At 32.1% G+C, this 16344-nt stretch overlaps 2 protein-coding genes across 3 annotated transcripts; one reads left to right on the top strand and one right to left on the bottom strand.

Moving 5' to 3' along the window:
- Window positions 1-778: 778 nt before the first annotated feature.
- LOC132600275 (uncharacterized) lies at window positions 779-1529 on the bottom strand. The gene has a single exon (XM_060313347.1). The coding sequence runs from the start codon at window positions 1437-1439 to the stop codon at window positions 1047-1049; it is 393 nt and encodes a 130-aa protein (XP_060169330.1). The 5' UTR covers window positions 1440-1529; the 3' UTR covers window positions 779-1046.
- Window positions 1530-9377: 7848 nt separating this feature from the next.
- LOC132599284 (probable alkaline/neutral invertase B) lies at window positions 9378-15071 on the top strand. 2 transcript variants are annotated; one of them, XM_060312587.1, is made up of 5 exons: window positions 9378-9494; window positions 10293-10764; window positions 11704-12135; window positions 13353-13911; window positions 14450-15071. In XM_060312587.1, exons 2-5 carry the CDS (start codon window positions 10339-10341, stop codon window positions 14737-14739), a joined length of 1707 nt encoding a protein of 568 aa, XP_060168570.1. In that variant the 5' UTR covers window positions 9378-9494; window positions 10293-10338; the 3' UTR covers window positions 14740-15071. The 2 variants fall into 2 exon arrangements, with proteins under 2 accessions (XP_060168570.1, XP_060168569.1); XM_060312586.1 differs by having other exon boundaries at window positions 9414-9560.
- Window positions 15072-16344: the final 1273 nt, after the last annotated feature.

The raw sequence follows: 16344 nt of genomic DNA, 5'->3' as shown, positions 1-16344 counted from the left end.
CTTTTTCTTAGGAACTCAGAACGTACTTGGTCCTATATTGAAGGTCATTTTTTATAAAATGTTTTAGTTGAAGAGTGAAAAACTATAAAATGGTTATAATATTAAGAAACTAGAGAGTGTTAGTCTAGAATAATGATATTAGCAAACCAGATTGAGGTATGGGGTTCGACCCCTAAAAAAAGAATTTCTATTAAGGAGCACTTTCCTTTAAATACACCTTATGCACTAAAATATGAAGTCAAACTATAGTGGATTCTGAATATGGAATTGTTAAATAAAAATATAGTAGTATTAAAAATTGATAAATAAAATCTAAAAAATTGGTTAAAACATAAAATAAAGTTGAGAGTTGAAATAATAGTAAGGGAAAATGAAGGGAAGTCATTGTCATCCAAAAATGACTTATTTTTTGACAATTATTTTTATCTTACCAAACACACCCTCAAATTACTGAATTATTCTTGATCCAGGAATATCACTATAGTGGACTGAATCTTGATCTGATCCAAACGAAATTAAGGTCAATTCTATTTTTTCTTAGTGGAAGCTGGATTACAATCAGTAGTTACATATATATACATACTTTATTAACAAGACCTTAAATACAAAATTCCTCTAGTAATAATAATAACAACTACCTATAAGAACCACATACCAAGAAAATGACTTACTACTATTTGTTTGACAAACATTTTTCATCTTTACCAAACACCCCCTCAAATTACTGAATTATTCTTGATCCATGAAAATCACTTTAGTGGACTGAATCTTGATCTGATGCAAACGAAAATATGGTTCAACATATTTCTATTTTTCCTGGTAGAAGTTGAATTACAATCAGTAGTTACATATATACACGCCTTAATCAACACATACATATTAGTAATTCCTCATGTAATAATAAAAACAACTACTCTATATAAACCACATGTAATATTTCTATTTTTCCTCGTAGAAGTTGAATTACAATCAGTAGTTACATATATACACACTTAATCAACACATTAATATTAGTAATTCCTCATGTAATAATAAAAACAACTACTCTATATAAACCACATATCAAGAAAAGAAGACTGATACTGCAACAAAACTAGTAACAATACAATCAAAGCAGCCACTCCCCAAGGTGAGCTTCCTTCAGATGGCATTTGATACATCCTCCGCCGTCGATCCCAAGGTGACCCGCCGGAACACCACTCCGGTGTGTCCATGGTGGACAACCATCGGACGACAAATAAAAGGACAAGTGGCACAGCCAAAAGTATCCAACCAAAACTTTCTTCAGTAGCTTCCATCACTTCTTCATATGAAACAAACCATTGTATACCAAGAAATAAGAAAATTACAGCTAGAATTAATAAGACTGGATATGGTAAAGGATTTAGCGAAAAACCCTCCAAGATTGAGGAGGCTGTGTTTCTTCTTTGGTAGTACATGAATATCTTTTAGTTAAGGGGATAGTTTTTTTTTTTTTTTTTTGAAATTTAGAATTTGGACAAGTTTAAGAGAGTGGTTGATTATGAGAGTGTAAGGCTCACCTAATTTATAGCAAAGGCTAAAGCTAAAAGCTATGTGGGTGATACTTGTCACTCACTGATTTGAAGATGTATTGATAGCCGTTGGATACTCACTTGTTTTGACTATTTCACGAAAATGACTTTTTTTATTTGGTTTTTTCATCTTTAGTCTGATCATTATCAGTTGAGATTTTATTTTGAGGGTTTAAACTCGAGACTACTCATTAAAGATATAAAAGGGTATTTCACTATCTCACAATAGCCTTTAGTTTTTAGCCGTTGGATTCTCACTCTATTTGACTATTTTACAAAAATGATACTACTTTTTTTGGTTTTTCATGTGGGGTGTTTGATATTCGATTTGGGGTTTGAGTAATTCTGACTCGACCCAGAAAATTCACTTTGAAATATAAAAAACTTCCTATCAGAGGAACTTTGAAACTATTTTGAAAGCTCAAACTCAAAATCTTTAATTAAAGATGAAATTATACTTATTGTCCTATGGTTAAAAAATGACATTATCTTTAGAGCCCGTTTGGATTAGCTGAAAAAAAAGTGACTGCTTTTATCCAAATATGTAACTGTTTTATGCTTAAAATGCTTAAAGTACTTTTTAAGTGCTTAAAATTATTTTATAAATAAGTAGTTACATGTTTGGATAAAAGTGCTTAAAGAATTTTTAGAAGTAAGAGTAGTATTGAAATTAACAGAAAATATAAACGATAAAAAAGTAAAGTTGTTGATCAAACTAAAATGACTTTTAAGTCAAAAAAAAGTTGGGGTTCAGCAACTTCTTAATTTTAACTTATTTTAAGTATTTTTTAATTTAATTTAAACTGTTTTTTATTTTATCAAACACTCAAATAAATTAAAAATGATTTATAAACTAGTTTGACCAAACGGGCTCTTAGTTACATCTGACAAGTGAAAACTTCGTTAACTTTCAGGAAATTTCGGATAACTTCTACTTTAGGAGATGCCAAATGTTTTGCAAAGGACATTGCTTTTTACTCTCTCGCTCGCTCTCTCTTTTATTTTGTCACAAACTTCAACTTTGATATCTACAAATGATCCAGCTACTGCAGCTGAAAAGCAAAGTTCTATAGCAATAGAATAAAAATTATTTTCATTTTCCCCATTTTAGTAACCACATATGTGTTTTTTTTTTTAACCACATATGTCTTTATATTTGAGTTCTATTTTTTTTTTCCTACGGACAATATTTTCCGTAGAAAGTCGCAACTGGCACGAGCCTCTGATCAATAACCAAGTGCGATGATCAATTGTGAAAACACTAATCAAGAACAAATGTCGGTTGCTCAAGAATATCACATGTCATCCTAATAAATTAAGCAATTAAATGAGGAATCGGCTAGTCATATTTTGAACCAAAGTGCAAAGAGCAAATATGCTTTCTAGATGCTCTAATTTCAGTAAGCACAAGTGATATCCATAAAGTTAATGAGAATAATATCTTAATCATTAGAGGAGACAACCATTGTGAACTTTAGCTACTTTACTTCAAAATTTGGGGAAAGCAGCAAAACTTGAGAAGCAATTTAAGAAAACAGAGAGAATGTGTGTAAAATGTGTGTAAGAGTTTACTAATCTATGTGTGGATTAAGTTTTTATCCAATTGTTCAAGTTTTGAATAGTAAAAGCCGATGAAAAAGATACAAAAGAACCCAATACTATGATATCATCTCAAACATGATAAAAGTGATACCAGAACCCAATACTAACACGGGTCATTTGCACGATTATCCTTCAAAGGCACTGGTCTTTAATTTTTGGCCCTCAAATTGTTGGTCTTTAATTTTTACCCCTCGCTTAATACCCCGAGGTTTTGAGTTCGAACTCCGGCTCAGTAAAAAAAAAAATTCCAAGGCAAAGGTTTGTAACAAAATTAGGCTTATTTGGGTAAAAGTTAGGCTTTAAGGCAAAGGCCTATTCAGGTAAAAATTAGGCCCTAAGGCAGACTTTTAACCAAACTATGCCTTCTAAGGTTCAAACTCTACCTTTTGAATCCATAACTCTGCCTGGCGAGTCCGAAACTCTGCCTTGCGAATTTATTTTTAATTTTTGACTGAGCGATGTTCGAATCCGAAACTCATAAATTTTAGGCGAAGGATAAAAATTAAAGACAAACAATTTGAGGGACAAAAATTAAAGACGAATGCCTTTGAAGGTCATTCCGCACAAAAAAAATGTACTAACACAAAGACTCTAAGGCCCAAACTGTGGCACCTCACTTCAAGGTGGTACATTCAGTTCTTTTCAATTTTTCTAGGAATACATGTATCTTAAGATTAATAGAGTACATTAATTCATGATTTAATATAATTAATGTACCACAAAAATTAAAAAGTCTTTTCCTCTTCCAACACAAGGTTCAATTTTGCAAAAAGGATTAAAGCTTTGACTTTCTTATTTAATTAATGCTTTGACTCAAACTACCTAATAACCTCCTTCCACCCCCCCCCCCCCCCCACCCTCCCTCCCCCCAAATTCGTTTTTATTTGATCCATATTGACTTGATACTTTCTTGAAGAAAGCACTCTATTTATCAAGGGTTTATTTTGGTAAACTAACCTTATTTATTATTTTTTGGAAATCTAAGTTTTACTACTAGCCTCTGTGTAGTTAGTTAACTTATTGATTGGGGTAATATTGAAAGGAAATACTAATAAATCTCTGAACAAGTTAAAAGGAAAATCCATAGTTAGTACTCTTTTCGGATTAAAAAAAATGTTCACTTAGTCATTTGCACACCCCTTAAGAAAATACTAACTCCTAGACAAAAATAAATAATTTGACTAAACTGCTCCTAATTAAATATGTATTGGAATTGAGCATATAACACTTAATAGGGGTAAATTTTTAAAAATAAGGATAATTCTTTTTTGATTTTATAAGTGAACACTCTTTTTTACACAAGAAAAAAGGCTAAGTGGAAACTTTTTTGGGCAATTTGCAAGATTGTCCTTCGCTAGGGGTGGTCTTTAATTTTTGCCCCACAAATTAGAGGTCTTTAATTTTTTCCCTCTGAAAATTCTGCCTTAAGGCAGAATTTCGCAAGACATAATTCTGCCCATGCAAATTCTGTCTTAAGGCCTGAAAGGCAAAACTTAAAGACCACCAATTTGAAGGACAAAAATTAAAGACCACCCCAAATGAAGGCCAATCCGACCAAAAAAAAAGAACTTTTTTTTTTTATCCGAAGGGAGTGTAACAGACAAGTATAAAGGAACAGAAAGAGATAGGGAGTACAGTCAAACCTCTCTATAATTGTCATTCGTTATAACAACATTTCACTAAAACGGCCTGATTTTCTCCGGAACTGATTTTTAATGTTAAATGTTACTTCTCTATAACATAATTCTACCTATAACAGCAATGACATTCATTATAGCGGTACACTCTTTATAAAATCACCTTTCTATAACAACCATACTCAAATAGTGTGTAATAATATTTCGTAATTATGTATAAAAATAAAAAAGCTAATGTTAAGAGTCAATTGTTACTTGAGTCAGATAGAAGAGCCAACTGTTAAGCTCTTAGACAACTTTCAAGAGAAAGTTATTGAATTCTCTTTTGTTGAAAGTTTGGACAAAATTCTTTATCAATTCAAGCGTTTTTTTATCACTAAGGGACTGAAATTTACGAAACTACCTACAATTGTAGAATTCTTACGTCAAACTTGAAATATTTAAATTCTCAATTAATTTTAAATGCATATGTTCCTTAGATTTTAATTCTTTATTGGTATTGGTACAACTAGTTATGAATTTATTTTCTTTTCAATTTTTAATTAATGAGATATGAAAATCAATTGAGATTCTAAATTACAAGTATATTGCTTTCGTTTATACATAATATAAAATGTGCAAAAAAAAAAAAATGTTTGCGTAGTTTTGTTTATAACAGCTAAATGAGATCTAAACATCAAATGCCAATATACATGCATAAATCACCTCACTATAGCAGCCATGAAATTTTCGAATAAACGCTGTTATTATAGAGAGATTTGACTGTAGTTGAAGCATCCTTCGAGATTTATTGTACACTATATATCATTGGATTTACTAACTTAATCGTGGATCCTTCAATGATCAAAGCAGTCTTAAATAATCAAACATGAACTGAGAAACCCTTCACATGGCTCCAGGCAGAACAATATATAGTATAGTAACCAATAATGTAAGCAACAGAACAATATGTTTCTTAATTTTGGGAGGATGGAAATTAGTAGAGTCCGGAGCCAAAATGGCATATTTTTACAGCAATTAGACCAAAATAGGCTGTCTTTTTTTTTTTATACCCAAATGGGTATTTCGTTGATCATTCAACGAAATACCCCAGTTACTGTTCATAGCAGCAACTTTTTTTTTTTTTTTAAATTTTTTTTGCATTTCGTGGAACAATCCACGAAATAGTTTTTTTTTTTTTTTTTTTTTTTTTTTTTTAATTTCGTGAAAAAAAAGATTTTTTTTTTACATATCATGACACAATCCACGAAATAGATGTTTTTTTATTTTATTTCGTGAATAAAAAAAGAAATAGGAAATTATAATTTTTTTTTTGTTTTTGCATTTCGTGTATTAAAAAACGAAATAGGATAAATTTTTTTCTAATTTCGTTCGTATAAAAAGGAAATTGGAAAATATATATATATATTATATCGTGTATTAATGAAGGAAATTGATTTGTTTTTTTTATTTTTTTTTGCATTTCGTAATCTAATGAACGAAATAAGTTTTTTTTTTTTTTTTGTATTTAGTGAATAAAAAAACGAAATAGGAAATTATATACATATATATATATATATTTTGCATTTCGTGTATTAAAAAACGAAATAGGAAAATAATTTTATTTTCATTTCGTTTATATAAAAATGAAATAGGAATATATATATATATATTTCATTCATGTAATGAAATATTTCGTGGATTGTTCCACGAAATGCAAAATAAAAAATAAAAAAAAAACATATTTCGTGGATTGTTCCACGAAATGCAAAAAAAAAAAAAAAAACAGTTTTATTTATATTAACGAAACTGTTTTATTTTTTAATTTAAAACTGTTTTTTTTTATTTTTTATTTTGCATTTCGTGGAACAATCCACGAAATATAAAAAAAAATAGTTTTTTTATATATTTTTGAAATTGATCTTATATATATATATATATATATATATATTCCAAATTGATTAAAAGCCATTTTTTAAAATATATTTTTCAAAAAACTTAGTGTTTAACTGTAAGGTTATTTTAGTTAACTTTATATATCGAGAAAATTAGTCAGCTTTATTTTCAAAAATTGAAACCGCAGAAGTGAAATTGACATTCACAGATACATTATCCCTGGATTTTTACGTTGAAATATATTGCGTATCATCATCTTATAAGTAAATAAAACTGAAAATTTCATGCCAATTTGGGGAAAATTTGAAATTGAATGTGATAAAAGGCGTTTTTTTAAAAATCGGCTCGGCCAAACCGCCTTATGGCCGTTTGTGTGCATAGATCTCGGAAAAATACCCAAAATCAAAAAAAAAAATCGCGTAAATCGGATGTCCGAGCACAAAGTTATGACCATCTAAAGTTTGACGACTTTACAACTAGTTTTTCTCCCTATATTTTTTAGAATTATATTTATATTTAAAATAAAGTTATGTCTTGACTTTACAACTATTTTTTTTTTCGTTTATTAAAAAACGAAATAAGATTTTTTTTTATTTCGTGAATATATAAATGTTTTTATAAATGAAACACAAAAATATATATATATATTCATCCTATTTCATTGGTACATGAATGAAATATATATATATATATATATATATTTTTTATTTTCCTATTTCGTTTTTTAATACACGAAATGCAAAAACAAAAAAAAAATTATAATTTCCTATTTCTTTTTTTATTCACGAAATATAATAAAAAAAACATCTATTTCGTGGATTGTGTCATGATATGTAAAAAACAAAATCATTTTTTTCACGAAATTAAAAAAAAAAAAAAAAGCTATTTCGTGGATTGTTCCACGAAATGCAAAAATTTTTTTAAAAAAAAGCTATTTCGTGGAACAATCCACGAAATAGCAAAAAAAAAAAAAAAAAAAAAAAAAAAGAGTTGCTGCTATGAACAGTAACTGGGGTATTTCGTTGAATGATCAACGAAATACCCATTTGGGTATAAAAAAAAAAAGACAGCCTATTTTGGTCTAATTGCTGTAAAAATATGCCATTTTGGCTCCGGACTCGAAATTAGTAGCTCTATATGTCATGTACTGATCTGCTCGAGTGGGGAACACAAGATCCAAAGGGTGATTGATAATTTGAAAGGATAATCTTCAAAGTAACAAAGTGGCTATTTCTGTTGTTTTCTTTATGTACATGACCCCCTACCAGAATATGTAAGACCAATAAAAAACCATATTTGTAGCCCGTGAACAATATTGTACGTTGAAAGATTTTAGTACTTACTAACTTTTTGAACCTACCAAATCGTAGTGTAACTACATCTCTAGACCTCTAGTTAGGTAAACTGATTGGTAGAATTTGTGTTTGAGGAGCAATGTTATTCCAAATTATATTGCCGACTCTTAAAAAATATCGTCAGATTGTGCTGGATTCTCCAAAAGCTATGTCTTTTATAAGAATTTGACATTGATGCGACAATAATTTGAAAGATCCGAGCAACATAGATTCCAAGAGTCTAAAGGCAAAACAGTCACCTGCTAGTTTTGTTGTCTTTGTGCATTCAACAATGCAGCATAAAGGTCAATCTGTACATGGTAATTAGAATCTTAATAGAGAAAAAAAAAAAGGTTTTTTTTTTTATCGGTTTAGATTTTGATGGACAGAGTTATTTAATACTCAATCTAGTGAATGGATATATATATATATATATATATATATATATACCTGATAGAATAGGCCTGGTGAAGTAAGCTAGCACGGGAAACCATTATTAGAAAACTAATTTATCTTTGTGCCCCTTTTAAGTTTTTTAAAATAAGATGATGAACCTATGACAATGAATTTTTCATAGATGTTGCTACTTACGAGTTAAATAATTGGATTATCATACTGTAAAAAGTATATATGTGGATGGGAACGAGAAGAGGCCCCTCCGAAAGAGTGCAAGTAATCCAAATAGATGTTCTAATGTGTGAGTAAACATAGGAGTAAAAATCCCTAGTCCCTATATTGTTTACTTGAAAAGTAATCCCAGATTTGGTTAATAGATACCATTTCCTTCTTTTCTATTTGATCGGTCTATAACATTTTTCGAACTTTTGTACTCTTCAAAGATATACCCCTATGTCCCTGTGAATGTGTTTGAAGTAATTTTGACTATATGTTTGGATATAAATTCTTTACTTTTTAAAAAAATAAATTTTATTTTAAAATTATACAAAAGTACTACAAGTCAACATAGCCAATGATTTTTTTTTTTTTTAGAAAAAGTCGTAGTCAAAGAAAAAAATATTTGATTCCCCAAATAGTCAAATAATAACACCTTCACATAAAATGAGACAGAGAAAGTATCAATAGGTGTTGACAAACTCATCTCTTTTAGACTTATCAAGTTGAAAAAAATTTAAATACATTAATATATGTCGATTATTGAGTGACTTGTTGATTACAGAAAATAGTTTTGTATTTTTTGTTATACTTAATTAAAGTTGAGTAGTAATATATTCATTATAAAGTGTAAATTTGCATGACGAAAACCAACCCATTAATACACATTAGAAATAGTATTAAACACCAAATAAGCAATTAACACGCGGTGGTCGAAACGAATGAAAAATCCAAATGCCAATAAATGATTGATTGATGGGTTTATAGATATTGGCACTTCACGTACTCTCCGTGACTGTGTGTGACAGCTATTGTTACGTACACAATTGCAAATGAAGTAGTAGCACAATACCCACACCAACGAACCAATCCATTGATATGTGAGTAACCTTCTACCTTCCCATTCGTCACAACAACCCCATTACTCTCTCTTCCATCATTAATGTGTAAGTAATTGCAAATGCCCGTTCATCAACATAAGTCTAATTTTTTGTGTGATTTCTTCGTCAAAATGGGCTCAAATAGATAGTCGATAATAGAGATAATAATTTATATGATCGACCCGAACTAGTTGTTGTTTTGTCTTCTTGCTTTCTTATTGTTAGTACATGCATGCATTGGATTGGGCTCCGTTTGAAATTTTTATATAGGTCATGATTCATCGATTTTTATACATATGATATCATAATTCCCCCTGTGTGGTTCCAAAGAAGAACGAATAAAATTTACAGGGGATTTGAAAAATTAAAGAGAGAATCCTGATTGTTGAATCTAAGCTAGCTTTTTGCCATAGGTTTGTTGAAACTTGAAAGAATATATTGAGTTTATTATGAAGTTGTGTTTGGACATGCATTTTACTTGGATTTTTTTTTTTGAAGTTTTGGCCTAGTTTTTGGAACTTGAAAATATTTTGAAGATAAATTTTCAAAAATTGATCAAATTTCATGAACAAACAATGTTTTCAATTTTTTTTTTTATTTTTTTTTGAAAATCTATGGCCAAACGGGAGCTAAGGTGCACTTGTTTGTGGTTTAGTTAATTGGGTTAACGCCTCTACTGCAATTCTTGTTGTTGCTTGTGGCCAAAGAAAAAAATGTATAAACTGCTTTTCTAGGCTTGTTTAGTCTCTTTCAAGCTTTTATCAGTATGAATGTTGCTGAGTTCTCATTTTAATGCAGATTGTTGAGCCTCTGAATAGCTTATAAATCCTTAGAGGCTTCAAGAATGTCGACACATATGGGGGATGTATCTAACAATGGTAGTAGTATAAGAAATATTGACTCATTTTGTAGTGTAGCTGAATTGGAAGACATTGATTTCTCGAGGTTACCTAAGCCAAGACACTTGAATATTGAGAGGCAGGGCTCATATGATGAGAGGTCCCTTACTGAAACTCAACTAGGGTTCTCTCCCCATCCCCCTTCTAGAGCTGAAAATTTCTTCCGCGCTTTGGAACATTTTGATGGTGTATTTTCGCCATCAAAAAGATCGGGGTTCACTACTCCCAGGTCACCTTTTGGGCAAGGGCCACATCCTATGGTTGCCGAGGCTTGGGAAGCTTTGAGGCGAACGTTGGTGCACTTTCGTGGGCAGCCTGTTGGGACAATTGCTGCACTAGATAATTCAGATGAAAAGCTTAACTATGATCAGGTAAAACCTTTTATGTTGTACTAATTGTTGCAAGGTCAATGGTGTGTGCATATTTGTTTTGACTAGTTAACTTTGTTGCGATCAGAGGAAGAATTTTATGTTTGCTTAGTGTGAATCATTAAATTCATAATTTGACATTTACCATTACCTTGTTAAGAGTTATCTGTAGTTGATTTGATTGAATACTTTTGCGCTATGTAACAGTAGAAAACAGCTTATACTTGTGCATGGGATAATTGAATTATGTATTATAGTTAATCAGGCTAGATTAGTTTTAACGTTGGGAACCATGTACTATCGCTCTCTTACGCTTTTTGGTCCAAATACGAAGTGCCCTTTTATAACCATCTACTGCAAGACAATAAAATTTGTTGGTCAACAATGTCAAGCTCTTTATAAATTATGGTGATTGGAAGAAGATCCACTATTCAGAGGAGAGTAGAGATGCCATCTTATTCCTCTAAGCTTGTTTTGTAGGCATTCACTTAATGAGTTATAGTTTCTTTTATCCTTTCGTAATGATGAAAGTTTCCTTTGTTCAATTGAAAGGGTTAATATCTGGATATAATTGAATGCCAATTATGTGTTTTGGGGCACTGTTTTCCCAGACTCAAAATTCATGGTTTACTGGGATCTCCACTTTAGCTATCTTCTAGATACACTAATTTCAGGACAGGATTATTTCCTATATGCTGTTAAAAGACTTGAAATAAAGTCTGATCCACTGAGAAATTGAGTTGTATTCTTACAAAGTTCATTGGTCAATACACTTGTCTGGAATATCTCTTACTTGTAATTGATAAATCTTTCTAAAGACGCATGAGAAAAGGTAGTCATTTTGTTGTATGTATGGTACTTGGAGGAGGTAGTTATACAGAAGTTCTGTAGTGGTTGTTATTCATGATCAAGATGTTTGTTAATAGTCATCTTTAACTTCAGGTGTTTGTTAGAGACTTTGTTCCAAGTGCGCTGGCTTTTCTGATGAACAGGGAACCCGAAATAGTAAAGAATTTCATCCTGAAAACTCTTCGTCTTCAATCGTGGGAGAAAAAGATAGATCGATTCCAATTGGGAGAGGGTGTAATGCCAGCTAGTTTCAAGGTACTTCATGATCCGGTTAGAAATACCGAGACATTAATTGCAGATTTTGGTGAGAGTGCGATAGGAAGAGTGGCTCCTATTGATTCTGGATTTTGGTGGATTATATTACTTCGTGCATACACAAAGTCTACAGGGGACACCTCCCTGTCTGAGATGCCAGAATGCCAGAAGGGTATGCGCCTGATACTCAGTTTATGTCTTTCAGAGGGGTTTGACACATTTCCAACTCTTCTTTGTGCTGACGGCTGCTCTATGATAGATCGTAGAATGGTGAGTTCCTTCTTATTTATGCTTGTTCTTACTGTTCTTAAATGATATACATACTCAGTATGTCTCCATATGTTTGATATAGTGAAATCCTTATCAACAAAAAAAATAAAAAATGCTTGATATACTCAAATTTTATGGAGGTTGTAAATCCAAATTACTCTAGTTTCCCTTCGGATAGGGTTGTCATATTCTTGCAAACTCATAATCGTAAGTCTTGTATCATCACTGTTTATAGATATGCTGCTTGTATATTGTGGAGTTCTTAGCTGAATTGGATGTTCATTCTGAATTCTACCAACTACAATTATCCAAATATATGCTCTTTTGCCTTGATAAATTTTTTTCACGAACTGATAGGACTCTCGTAGCTGTAGAACATCTCTACATGTCGCACGAGGTGTTGAGATTAGGTGGAAATGTTTTCAAGAATTAAATACGGAGTATTACTTTTTGTGGTCATAAAATCCATGAATGACATCATTTTCATTGTATACCTGCACATATATCTCGGGCCAAACTACCCATTCCCTAAAATGTCTATGAATTTCTCAAAAAGAGACAAACATCATCTGTAATTTGTTTGAATAATTATCTCACCCCTAACTCATGTTTGTGTCCTGTGAAAAGGTGATGTTGAATGTCCATGAATAATACCATGTGGAAAGTTGTTTGAGAATACTATCTGCTTCTAGAATTTAATATTGATACCTAATTGGAGGAACTGAATACTCAGATCATCACTTGTATTTTATCAAAGTAGTCGGAAGTTTAATTTCCACGTTATTATTATTTTTTCTTTTTTTGCCTCAGAGGTGTTAGCTTTCTTCCAAACTTAAACTGCTAATTCAATTAGGAATACACTTCCGCAAAAGATTATTTACCAATAATTACGTTCAGCTCTACTGACTGACCAACATTGATAATGTCCCTAGAACATTTCTGCATAGCACACATATAAATATCAATTTTCTGTTTGCCTCTTAATCTAGTCATATTGTAGATACAAGTGCTATCTTTTCCTGGATCTTCCTAAACATTTCTTGTATACAGATCTCCCTTTACCTCTCTCCCTTTTTCGTATCAACCTTTACATCTGCATAGCTTAATCTGCAAATGTTTGCTACAACTAAAGAAACTCGCCCTTTTTTATATTTTCTGAAATATGCACTTACATCCTGCAGTTTCACTGACTACTTTGTGGTAAACAAACATATCAGGGTGTGTATGGGTACCCCATAGAAATACAGGCGCTATTCTTCATGGCTTTAAGATGTGCTCTTCTTTTGCTCAAGCATGATGCTGAAGGGAAGGAGTTCATAGAACGCATTGTGAAGAGACTGCATGCGTTGAGTTACCACATGAGAAATTACTTTTGGCTTGATTTAAAGCAACTTAATGACATATACCGATATAAAACTGAAGAATATTCCCACACAGCAGTCAACAAGTTTAATGTCATGCCTGATTCTCTTCCAGAATGGGTTTTTGATTTCATGCCCGTTTCTGGTGGCTATTTCCTTGGAAATGTTGGTCCATCAAACATGGATTTCCGTTGGTTCTGCTTGGGCAACTGTATTGCAATTTTATCAAGCTTAGCAACCCCCGAACAGGCAACCAAGATCATGGATCTTATTGAGTCACGTTGGCATGAATTGGTTGGAGAGATGCCTTTGAAGGTTTGTTATCCGGCTATAGAGGGACATGAGTGGCGGATTGTAACAGGATGTGACCCAAAAAACACTAGATGGAGCTACCACAATGGGGGATCGTGGCCAGGTACCCGTTTACCTTGTGGTGTCCCTTAGTCTTAATTCAACTTTGAATAGAATAGTGTGATGATCATCTCAGTGAATAGAAATATGTTTTTAGTTGTTATTTGAAGGTTATTTTAATTATATTTGAAGATCTGTATAATTTGGTTGGGATATTGAATTGCTCTTTTAGTTCCTCACAAAAGAAGCCCAAGCACTACTGTAATTGCCTAAAACTGGGTCTTCAATTTTGTAGAAACAGTTATTGACAAAAAGTTCCTTGTCATTGATGTGCTGCTCAGTTCATGTATAGTATTTTCTTATTGTGTTTTTCCTTGTATGGCCTTTCTTGAGCATTACATTGTCAAAAACAAGCAGTCCTCTTGTCAAAAAGTTGCTGCGTTTTACAATTCAGATTCAGCTTTTAGATGGTCTTAATGACGGTCAAATGCTTAAAAATTAGAAAGAGATCTCAGACTTGCCATATGACTTCTTTTGTAATCTTATATCCTCTCTAAGATTGTGTAGGGTCCTCTCATATTTGATTCTGTCTCTGGCTACAGTGCTTCTATGGCTCCTCACAGCAGCATGTATCAAGACGGGGAGGCCTCAGATTGCAAGGCGTGCCATTGAACTTGCTGAACAACGGTTGTCCAAGGATGGGTGGCCTGAATATTATGATGGAAAACTTGGCCGATTCATTGGCAAGCAAGCTCGTAAATACCAAACATGGTCAATTTCTGGTTATTTGGTGGCAAAGATGATGCTTGAAGACCCATCCCATTTGGGAATGATTTCACTCGAGGAGGACAAACAGCTGAAACCTGTCTTGAAACGATCAGCTTCGTTTTGATTGATACATTTCTAGCCTAATATGTTGTCACATGTCCCAGAATGTGGGAGAATACAATTGAAACTCCCAGGTCAAGCGAGAGAGAGGTATAAAAAAAAAAAAAAAAAAAAAAAAAAAAAAAAAAAAAAAAAAAAAAAAAAAGAGGAGTAGAACTAACAAGTCCTTGTAAGAATTAGTATAGGTAGTCCGATTTGGTTAGTCTGATTCTTTCCTGTTTACCTGGAATTCTTCCATTCTTGCTATTTGTCTGTTTACCAGACTTGCTAATCTTGTTTCTTGAACTCAGTTTTAGCTACATTTTCATTATGTTTAGTTTACCTTATGGGTTATGACATGATTTTGCAATTGCCTATTGACATAACTTTTCAGAACGTATAAAGACATGACCTCTTACATGTGAAATACCCTCTGCCTTTCCCAGGAGTGACTCAAGAGGAAGGTTAGTTTTATGGTTTACTTTTCACTTCAACAATATTGAATTTTAGAGAATAACAAAAGTGTACAAAAGTTTTATATAAAAAGAAGAAAAAAGAAACAAAGAATGTCTATTTTGTAATTCAGGGTAACTGAAAACGACTCCTAAGAGACATGAGAATGTGAAAAGGGAAATAAATGTTCCAAAAACATTAACACTCACTTTGATAATGACGGTTAAACATACTTTCAAAATATAAAAGTTCTAAGAATTTGTATAAGATTGGGAAATACAAATTGTATAAGTAGAAGACACTAACGATATATATGTATATCCTATCGAACAAAATACTTGATTTTTCCCCAAGTACTTTTAATGCTTGTAAGAAATGTATTGTAAGTTTGTGAAAAAATATATAGTAGAACTTTTTCGTTAGACGCATGGAATTGGCTAAACATTTTATTCAAAAATATAGAGCTCGAATGGATGCTTTTTGTCTATTACCGGTACTTCCTTCTAAGTTGAGACTGATCATTCAGATAGATGAGGTAAACTAATGAGCTTAGATATTATTAAAGAATCTCATATTTCCTTACATTTTTTTTGCACGGATTACCCTTCAAAGGGGCTTGTCTTTAATTTTTTTCCTTCGCTTAAAAAAATAGCTGAAAATATCCAAGTTTCTGGGTTCAAACTCCTGCTCAGTAAAAAAATAAAAAACCAAAAAAAAACAATTACGCAAGGCAAGACTTCACGAAACTTCTGCCTTAAGAAGGTAGAGGTTTGCTTTGCAAGGCATTTTTTTTTTTTTTACTTTGCTGGAATTCTACAAAAGTTGGTCTTACCGAATAGGCATAATTTTGCTACGAAATTCTATCTTGTGAATTCAATTTTTTGCGCGGATTGTCCCTCTGTTGGGGTGGTCTTCAATTTTTGCCCCTCAAATTGCTGGTCTTTAAGTTTTGCCCTTCGCTTGAAAAGGTGACCGAAAATACCCTGAGTTTCTGGGTTCGAACCTCCGCGAGTAAAAAAAAAAAAAAAATCGCAAGGCAAGACTTTGCAAAAAGTTCTGCCTTATGGGGTAGACTTTGCCTCAAGGCATAACTAAAAGCCTATCCCATAAGGCAGAATTTTTCCTTAAGGCAGAGACTTTGCCTTATAAGGCAAACTTTTAGTTATGCCTTAAGGAA

This window comes from Lycium barbarum, chromosome 6 (genome assembly GCF_019175385.1).
Source record: "Lycium barbarum isolate Lr01 chromosome 6, ASM1917538v2, whole genome shotgun sequence".
NCBI classification, from domain to species: Eukaryota; Viridiplantae; Streptophyta; class Magnoliopsida; order Solanales; family Solanaceae; genus Lycium; species Lycium barbarum.
This window is presented reverse-complemented; position numbering and strand designations above follow the sequence as displayed.